The sequence below is a fragment of the Trypanosoma equiperdum genome (assembly GCF_001457755.1).
Source record: "Trypanosoma equiperdum strain OVI genome assembly, contig: ctg_1018, whole genome shotgun sequence".
NCBI lineage: Eukaryota > Euglenozoa > Kinetoplastea > Trypanosomatida > Trypanosomatidae > Trypanosoma > Trypanosoma equiperdum.
Genome location: NW_027122970.1, coordinates 23,735 through 33,609, shown reverse-complemented (window position 1 = coordinate 33,609; position 9,875 = coordinate 23,735). Strand labels below are relative to the sequence as shown.

General features: G+C 46.0%; 3 protein-coding genes and 1 pseudogene across 4 annotated transcripts in view; all 4 read left to right on the top strand.

Moving 5' to 3' along the window:
* Positions 1 to 743: 743 nt before the first annotated feature.
* Positions 744 to 1,754, top strand: TEOVI_000510200 (acetyltransferase, putative; the record flags this gene model as incomplete). The annotated part of the gene is made up of 1 exon (XM_067219914.1): positions 744 to 1,754. One exon carries the CDS (start codon positions 744 to 746, stop codon positions 1,752 to 1,754), a length of 1,011 nt encoding a protein of 336 aa, XP_067076015.1.
* A 499-nt stretch (positions 1,755 to 2,253) lies between these two features.
* On the top strand, positions 2,254 to 5,295 carry TEOVI_000510100 (uncharacterized protein; the record flags this gene model as incomplete). The annotated part of the gene is made up of 1 exon (XM_067219913.1): positions 2,254 to 5,295. The coding sequence occupies one exon, from the start codon at positions 2,254 to 2,256 to the stop codon at positions 5,293 to 5,295; it is 3,042 nt and encodes a 1,013-aa protein (XP_067076014.1).
* A 1,791-nt stretch (positions 5,296 to 7,086) lies between these two features.
* On the top strand, positions 7,087 to 8,607 carry TEOVI_000510000 (cholinephosphate cytidylyltransferase A, putative; the record flags this gene model as incomplete). Its single annotated transcript, XM_067219912.1, has 1 exon — positions 7,087 to 8,607. The coding sequence occupies one exon, from the start codon at positions 7,087 to 7,089 to the stop codon at positions 8,605 to 8,607; it is 1,521 nt and encodes a 506-aa protein (XP_067076013.1).
* A 1,039-nt stretch (positions 8,608 to 9,646) lies between these two features.
* The window catches only part of TEOVI_000509900:pseudogene, an 812-nt pseudogene continuing 583 nt past the window's right edge, over positions 9,647 to 9,875 (top strand). The window contains exon 1 of the mRNA in view: positions 9,647 to 9,875. This exon is cut by the window's right edge and continues 11 nt beyond it. Within this exon, the coding sequence occupies positions 9,647 to 9,875 (229 nt within the window).

The following is a 9,875-nucleotide window of genomic DNA, read 5'->3' as shown; positions in this document are numbered from 1 at the left end:
TTTTTTTTTTCAGGGAGGGGATGAGGTGATGTGCCCATTTGTGAACGAATTAATTTAACTATAGAAGGTATAGGATCAGGAGCGTACGGAGACGGGAAAGAAGAGTTGCCGCAAACCTTCTTGCATCCACGATCTGAAAAAGAAAAAAAACTGTAAAAAAAAAGGAAAATGTGGTGAAGACAACGGAATAAATAAACCAACTACAAAGGAAATTATATACGAGGCAACTCTCTACATATGATCACTTTTCAGTGGAATAACAAAAAAAGAGGAGTGAAGGGGCGTTTAATAGGAAGGAATAAGCGAATGTGTGTGTGTAAAGGCGAAGAGTGGTTGTTGTTGTATTGTTGTCCTCTCCCTTTCTTGTTTCTTTTTCTTTAGTTATCGGTAGGCTAATTGAGCGCTCATATGTATATGCTAATTGTTACATAGATTGTAATGGTGAAAAATAAGCACATGGTTTGTTTAACACAATTTCTTATATCTTTTTTATCTTCTTTTTTTTTTAAAAAAAACATACAACGACATTACTGGTGAGTTAAGCCATGAAATCATGTGCTTCCGGTTAGGAGATAAAGAGAGGATGCTAGTTGGTGGAGTTCCCGCACCTTTGCTTTGGGTGTAGAAACCTGCCGTTATTTCCTTTAGTCATTTCAAGCCTGGACTGCCACGTTATTAATTTCTTTATCTTGTAGTGCTTTCCGCTATCCTCATTCTCTTTTTTATTCATCCATGAGGTGTAAATGAGCGCAGTGGAGCTTGTTGCACTCCCGAGTCGTAATGGGGGAAGACCATTAACAGTGCATCTTAGCTGGGGAATTGCAGAGAGCGACATGGAAAGCATACAGGCGCTCCACGCCATATCTTTCCCTGTCGAATATCCGGACGATTACTACAATTGGCTGCGCTCAGGATCGTCTGTGGCTATTGTTGCGCATGTATCTCATAGAGATGTCGTCATGGATCCCCATGACACGCATAGTGGAGTGGAAACAGAATTGTCTACGGAAGCTGGGGTTGTTGAACCCCCTTTGGTATACTCCTGTCTGGCTGGTTTCTGTATTGGTCAACTCGGCCATAAACGGTACGAAGACGGCCAGTTGGAGCCATCACCGACGGGCTATTTGATGTCGTTTGCCGTGGATCCAAGACTCCGCCGTCGCGGTGTTGGGGAACTTTTACTGACACGATTTTTAACATACATGTTCTTCAATATTCCTGTGCCGCCTCTCATTCGGGCAGGAAATGGTGGTCTCTCCTTTGGCAAAGCGCTCGCTCCGGTGCTGAAAAGTTTTTTTACAGCTGTTTCAAGTTTTTTGCAGCAGCGTCTTGGAATAGAAAGCCATAGTGAGCAGCTGAATAACCCTCCAAGGGACCCCAAAACACTCCCTGACAGACCGATCGATTCCGGCCACTCGAACCTTCGCTGCGGTGTGGCGGAAGTCTGGTTACATTGCTTGGCATCAGATGAAGCGTTGTTGCGTTTTTATTCTTCAAGAGGTTTTATGCGGGTACGTGTGATACGTGGCTTTTATATGTTTGATGCCAGACTGCACGATGGCATGCTCTTGGTTATTAGGCGTGGCGACTTTAGCAGTCTAGGTAATGCTGTGCTTCAACATGGAGTCTGTCGGTATAAACAGGCAAGCACAGGTTCGGTTGGGTTGCGCACGGATTTGACGGACGGCGGCGAAATTGTGGGACTTGATGAGGACCTTGCGCGCGTTGCTGATATTGAGTTATTCAGAAGTTAAACTCACGTCGTTAGTCGCGACCGTGAAGGCTTTAATTTATTAACCGCCATCAATGTGACTTATGGTATCTTGAATAATGTTGTACTTTCCGCTGAAATATACGTCTGTTTACCATTGCTGGGTTCTGATCATGTGTTTCGTACGATTGTAGGGTGATGTGGGTTCAGGTGGCCATCTCCGTAGTTAGTTTCATTATTAAAAATGGAGGGAGAGGTAAAAGCAAGAAAACATGTGGAAACTGCTGAAATCCGGCCTCGTGCGTGAAGAGGGGGGATTGCATTGTTGCAATTATTGTGTCATTAATGTCTCACTCACTAAATTTTTTTTGTGCGTAGTGGACACGTAATACTGCCGTTCACACTTCCGTGTCATTCTGTCTTTCTGATATTACACCGCTGGTGTTAATGCCTCTCTCTTCCTTTCAATTGGTTAAAACTGCGTGTCGAATTATTTCTGGCATCTTTTCCGCGAAGCACCACCAGAAAACAGCTTTGTTACAATGGGAGCCAAACCAGAATCTTTGGATGAAAGGTTGCAATCAATCCAGGCAAAGCTGGATCTGATGCATTCCGACATCAAGAAGCTTGCGCCTTGTGTCACTGCAGATGGGCGTGAGGGTCGTTTGGCATCCGAAACTGCAGTCAGCCCATCAGCCTCGGCCATGGCGATTGGACGAGGGGCTCGCTTCAACGTTCAGCGGCCCACTTTAGATCCAGGTGCAACCGCCACCGCAGCCAACTCCAGCTTTCTTCCGCCACTTGCGGGATCGACAGCGGCCGGCGCCACCGCTACCGGTGCTCACTCCAAAAAGGTGGTGCTAACTGCTGCTAAATCTCCTGAGCATACCGATGCTCTGAACAACCGCCGTAAAGCCCAGGCCGCGAAGCAAAAACTGCAGGAATTCTTAAAGCCGATGTTAACACAACCTGATTCGAACGACGTAAACGAGTTGGCCAATGCGCCATGCGCTTGGTTACTCAGCATTGCACTTGCGTGCAGCTATGTATCCGGTGAGAAGATAACAATCGAAGACATCCTTCGCCAAAACCGTTTGGCAATGCACTACGTATCCTTTCCGTCTGTTACACTCGCTGAACTATTTGATGTGACGAATGAGTTCGTAGAAGGTCATCCGGCAATGCTGAGGACCAAGACTCGCTGTGAGGTGGTTACATTTGACACGGAAGCAGTAGATGAGTCGTGTGATGGGATGGGTGCGGAGGAACAAGCCACCATCCGAACTTTGTCCCAGTTTCGCAAGGAGCTGTCTCAAAATGAGGAAAACCCAATGTATATAATAAACTTTGATCCTTACTTGATTGAACAACACGAAATAAGGATGCGCCTGAACTACACTGAGAACCCCGATGGCGAGGGTTTACCAGACCCAATAAAACCACGTTGGTCGGCCAAGAACCAAGGCACCTTTGCCCTGATTACTGATTTCAGGCCTGCCCTGCACTCTGTTAGTTTCGGGGTGCCACTTTTGTTGGAGGATGGCCGTATTGTTGTTGAGGAACATGGCGTTCCTCTACAAACGCTCTACAATGCGTTGTGCGTGAAGGACGGATACTGCAATCGATCCCGTGGATTCGTTCGCGTCTTTGTGAGCGAACGACACATGGAAAAAGTACCTTCCATATTCCCGCTGGGCATGCTCGATGGTTCCCTCAGTGGCGGGTTATTAATGACTGCGGTTGACGCCTCCATCGCACCACACATAGTTGGCCTCGCATTAATGCACCACCTTGTCTCATGCACTCTTCTGAACCAAGGAAAACACCGGGAAAGTGGCGTTGGTAGCGCACTAGACCGCGGTAAACTGCGTGGTATTCCCGTTACAAAATTGTGCCAGGTACTCAACCTTGACATTGCCACCATTGTTGGTAACAGCACCAAGGTTTCTGTTTGCAGGGCCTTTAGCTGGTACAGGGTGTTTCTTAAGAAGTTGAACCTCGCCGACGCTGTTGCACTTGGTGTTGTGCTCATTAACCGTCGTGGGGATGCTGCAGATGGACCAGTAAACATCACAGATGACACTTTCATGGCACATATTGATCTCGTTGTGAAAACCAAAAGTGTTATGCTTATTGGCTTTAATGTTAACATTGCATTGAATGTCATGGTGGACCAACGTGCCGAACCTTGTCACTTTGCCATTGTTATTGGCTTCGATGCAGAGCAGGGGGTCGTTCGGCTCGCTGACGTCAGTGTGAAGAAGTACCGTAAGACATGGAACGTGCCACTTCCCCGGCTGTATTCTGCCGTGATTGGGTACGGTTATATATTGGCTGCCAAGTCGCCAGACACTATTTCCAAACTCAGCGCCCAACAGTTCGAGGATTCCATTTTGAGTGATGCTCGGTACTCACTTCCACCCACAATGCGACTCCTTCGTTTTGAATATCCGAAAAAGAATTATGTTGTGACAATCCTTGCTGAAGCTTTAGATACTCTCGGCTTCGATGCAAACGTGGAAACTGTGGCTAACCTCAGTGGATTCCATACTTCTTTCATGTTGTCCGCACATTTGCCATTGGAAAGTGCAGCGACTGTCGCGAGGAACTACTCCCACAATCATCTGGGGGACAAGGTGAGTGTCTTCACGACACACATGGACAAGGACGTTAAGCACTCCACTCCTGAAGCACTTGTTGGCCAAATTCTCTCTGCGTTAGAGGCCCCCAAGGAACGTTGCCTCATTGTGAACTTCGACCCCGCTGTTATACAAGCCAATAGAGAGGTATGGAATGGAGGTTCTGGGGGACCGTACGCCATTGTTCTGAGCTACGACAAAGAGCGCGCTGTTGTCACGCTTAGTGACGCAAACCACGAGGCGTTTCTTCGTGCTTGGGTCTGCCCACTGAACGTACTTTTCGATGCCTTGGCTGCCGTGGATTCAATATCGCTGCGCGCCCGTGGCACGCTCCTGCTCACTACGGCCAGGCAGGGCGACAACTACGTTGGAACGTACGGCTATGACATGTCCCACTCAATTGTGCACCATCCCTTTAAGCCGAGTGTTTGGCCAGCCTTTCATTGCTTGGCCCTCGTTGCTTCCGAGATGTGCGGTGGTGATGGCTCCACTTCCGTAAGTGGCACTGGGCAGTACTCCTCTGAGGACTTCCTGTACACTAAAACGACATTCTCTGTTCCGGACACAGCCGTCGCGAGCCGCCTTGACAGCAAAGAGATTGTTGACTTTGCAAACACGGCGTTCGAGCGGCTTCTCATTCCATTGGAAGCATCAGTAGTGGACTTTGCGGCAGCTGGAACCTTCTTCGAAGCATGCCGCGATGCCATGGTGAACAACAAACCAATCACTATGACCTTACTGGGGTATGACACGCAACCGATTCATGGCATTCCGGGATTCTCCGTTGGTGTGGTGAATCGCGTGAGGGACGCTGGGCCGAACAGTACCGTGCAAGTGGTGGATGGTAACGGATGTACGCTGGGATCCGTGTGGGACCGCAAAGCGGATGAACTGCGCAAAGCAGTAACGGCGATGGTGCGCATCAAACGAAAGGTAACCAAGTAACTGTGAAACCAACTGGACTGTGAGCCTCCTTACGAAATAGATACAGAAGGAAGCACACAAACAAATGGATTAATTGATACGGGATGATGGCGTCATTGCCGCGCTATGTAATACATGTACTTCAGGACCTGTTATTGAACTGCGGTGGTGGAAATGATGTATTAAACTGAAATAAAAGGTTGCCCAAGAGGGAAAAAAGCAAAATATGTAAAAGGTAGGGAGAGGGGGAGAACAGAAAAAGAGAAAGAAAGCAGAAGAATTAATTAATGGGGAACCGATATACCACTAATGGCAGTAGTTGGATGTATTTTGTGATTTGCAGACCTGATTGGAGTGCGTGGAATAATAGATGAAGGGTCATGTTCCGTCTCGTCGGTCTCGTTTGCCCCTTACCACTATTTCATACTTTTGTTTCGGTGTATATATGGAGGGGGGGGCGGGGTCATTGTTTAATATTTTGAATGATTTTTAATGGTGTTTTGTTTTTCATAATTTCATTCTGTTTTTTTTTTCTGGGGGAGGGGACTCTGCACGTTTGGTGTGCATCTCTGCAAACGCAACAAATTGCAAACTTGAGCACTGACTTAAGGATCACAGAAATAAGTGTACAGGCAATGATTCAGCGGCACCACAACATCAGAGATATGTGAAGGGGTAGTAAAGAAAGCGAGAAAGGGGGGGGAGGAGGAAATACGCACAGTCAGGCGGTATAACCTAAGATAAGTGGCGAATTTCCGTGACATACATTTGTATATAAATATATGCTCCGGGATCTGGTGGTTCTGCACAGTTTGTTAGACCAATGTATGATAAATTGCGAGCATTCGGGCTGTTATTTCACATTAAGTATTTGTATATGTGTGTATCTGTACAAAAGGAAGGGGCTGTTTCCTTTGAATGGCATTCTTTTCCTTTAGCCTTCCCTTCCCCCCTATGATATACTTGATTCCTATTTTATATTTGTATTCGCTCCTCATGTAACGCTTCTTCCAGTAAGAGGATCAATGAGGAAAAAGTTTCGATGCCGGAGAGAAGTGGAGTAAACAAATAAACTTTTATATTGACCTGCCGGACTTTGTGTCCCTCTTTTTTTTTTCTCTTCTTTTATCTTTCGTCTCCCTTGCCTTGCTTTTTTTTTTTCCTTTTAACTTTGATTTATTCGCTTGCAGTCCTGGTCATTTATACTTGATCATAACCGTTTGAAATCATATATGTTCTGTACCCATGACTCACGGGTCAGACTACTCGCTTTCTGTGCACTCCTTCATGCCATGTACATTTATTACCGTGTTTGCTTGCTTGTTTAAATGTCTACGAGTGTCACTGCCTCTAAGATATCCCTCTTTAGCTCTCTCTCTTTCTTTTTTTTTCTTCGCTAGAGAAAACGTTTGGCTCCCATTCTTTACACTTTTTTTTGGGGGGGGCACGTCAATATGCACTACCTCTAGTAGGCACATGATGACGCAAAAGTATCCTCGTAGTTTCTTTCTCAAACAGCGTATATGTGTATATGTGGCAGGAAGGGGGCTATTCGGAAGTGCTCTCTTTTTCTGCCGCAACTCAGCATTGCATCACTTTTGCAAGCGTGTAAGCACCTGTAGGTGGGCGTACACATAAATCGTTTTTTGCATATCTATCAGGAGCAAACACTTTCGAATATAATGTTCCGCTGAAAAGCCGTTTTACCTCTGTTTTCGAATTCGTTTTTCCTAACGCACGTATATATCTTTCTTTTTTCCTTCTTTTGCCGTTTCACTCCTGAACGCTAACTGATTTGAAGCTACGTGGTCAATGGTATCCCACTACCTGAGTGACCACAGTTTTTTTTTTACACCTCTGGAGCGGGACCGCGTCGCACATGCAGATACAAGTGTTGAGACGCGTCCCGTTAGTTTTGTGACGTTGGTGCTCCACTCACTTTGGGTTTTTTTAGATAGCACTTTTGTGCCGGACGCCGTGGCACCCAACACCATTACATTAGTGGGTTTAATGAGCTCCGTGCAGTCATACCAGATCCTCAGCGAGTACTATGACCAAACCCCTCAGTCACACACTGCAGCGGCAACTGGGCCCATATTAATGTCGTCTTTGTTATGTGTTGTAGCTATCATGTGCGGTGCGTTGGATGGTGTGCACGCAAGGCGGTGCCGTTCCGCTACGCCACTGGGTGACATATTTTCTCGTGTCTGCAGTAGTGTTCTGCGCATTTTCTTTGCTCTGACGCTCATGAAAGCGTTCAATATAGTTGATATCTCAACACAGTGGTATGCTCTAATGGTACTGCAACTGATCGAATTCAACACGGTGCTGGGACGCATAAGCGCTGAAAATCTGAGAGGAGGGAAGGCGAAGACAGTTGTTTATCACCTGACGTATTGCTTTCGTGACTCGGAACTTTCCTTCCTAATTCTCTGCGCGTTGATTGCAAGAGTGGTATTTCCGGATATGAACTTTTACAGTCCAGTCTATCCAAACTTTTTGAGAGATGCATTCATATTCCTTGTCATGGTGAGCTTCACAAACTTGTTGCTTCTGAAGATGGAGAAGAAACATAAGGCGGCGATTGCCGTGTGTTTGGCCACTCGTGTGGTGCCGCTGTTCAATATCTTTTCTTTCACTAACAACAATGTATTCAGTCTTATCAGTGGATCTCTTGCTGTTGGTTTACTTTCAACGGAGGTGCATGTGAGCAACGTTTCCGGCAGGCGGGTGCATGCGGCCGTCATTTGTATTTGTGTGGGATCCGTATTTAACGATATTCTTTCCATAGGCGCATCGATCCTGTACGTTATTGGGATGATGGCGGATCTGTCATATTCCGCGCGTATTCCCCTTTTCGCGCCTGTGAGAAATGTGTTCTGTGATGGTGTTTTTGACTTGTGTCATGCGGGACATAAGAACTTCCTGCAGAATGCTCTTCTCTACGGCAATCGCCTCATTGTTGGTGTTTGTGGAGATGATGAATGCGAAGCGTACAAACGACGGCCAATCATGACAGTCGATGAAAGGGTGAATGAAGTAAAGATGTGTAAGTTTGTTTCACAGGTTATTCGGAACAGCCCTGTTACCGGCGTCACTGAAGAAATGATCAAACGCTACAATATTCACGTGGTGGTGTGTGGTGATGAATACAACCGCCCTGATGACACGTATTATGCAGTGCCACGCAGAATGGGTATTCTTCGGACAGCACCACGTACGGAAGGGATATCAACAAGTCTGCTAATTGCCCGCATTCGTGATGCTACTGAAGTGGAGTTATCTCGAAGGGACAATGCGAGTAGTCGATCAACTGTTATGGAGGGGTCGTAGTTGAACTGATTCTTTTCTTTTCTTTTTTCCCCCTCCTTCTACACTCCCTTACTTTCCTTGTATACTCGGGGGCTCTGTAAAGAGCATTTTAAAAAAAAAAAAAAGCGCAGTCCATCCCGTGTGTCGCATGTCCTTTGGGGAAGTTTAAAGGGAGTAGTGGTCGATTGCTAGATGTTTGTGTGTTTCGGTACAGGTGGTGAAGGCATTACTTTTATTAGTGTAAGATGAGGAGGGGGAAATGCCAAAGTGTTTTAGTTTGGGTGGGTGGTGTCTCCTCTGGGGGTATTTCTCCCTTTCCTTTAACATTGCAATCATTCGTTTCCGCTCGGGAAGAAAATTAGAAAACGTCCTGATTTTGGTTTTGATTCTCCTCCTCCTCCTCCTCACACGAAGTTTCATTTCTTTCGTTGACTCATGCTGTACTTGTTGCCTTCAACCAGATTACCTCAAGGGGGAGAAGTGAGTTGAGGTGCAAAAAAAAAAAAATGCCAGGACTTGGAAACGTGAAGGGGGAACATGGGGGTGTATTGCGCGATGGTGTTGGCGCTAGTGGCATGTTTTGTGGATATAGGAGTAATAATTTAAAAAAAAAGGTCTGTGAAGAAAAGAGGGGAAATTTCTCTCTATATATATCGAAGGCGGAGGAGGAGGCGAGGTAGGAGTAGGGGTAAAAAAAAAAATGGTAGATCGGGTGACATCAGCGGAAAACATTCTCAATTGTGGTGGTTGATTTACGTATCGCCCCATTTTTTTTTCCTTTCGTTCTCTCTTTTTTTTTTTTGATCGCAATGCCCGAATAAACGATTCCTATTCACCCTGTGCCGATTCACTCCTTTCATGTACAGGCCATTTAAGTTATCTCATCCCCCCTCCCCTTAATAGCGATATGATGCTGTCATACAAGTCATACTGGAATTCTGTGGTCACTTACCTTCCGCCTTCCTGATGCAATATTTGGTATATTGTTCTCCTCTAGACAGTTTTTTAGTTGGCACAGCACCGAATAGTTCATCAAGAAAGAGAAGAATATCAAGAAGAACCAAACAAAGTCAAGATGACCACAGCAACTGATGTGACCAGTGCGTTTGATATAGAGTTCAGGTACATGTACGAGATACCTTCTCATTCAGTGGTCCACATGCCACATGTGCATCCAAGCAACCCGTACACAATGATTTGTACTCATTATAAACCTTACGACCCGAACTCATGTCTTGCGGGTAGCGATTGCAGGTTTCTACACGCCAATGTTGATTACAGCACGCTGA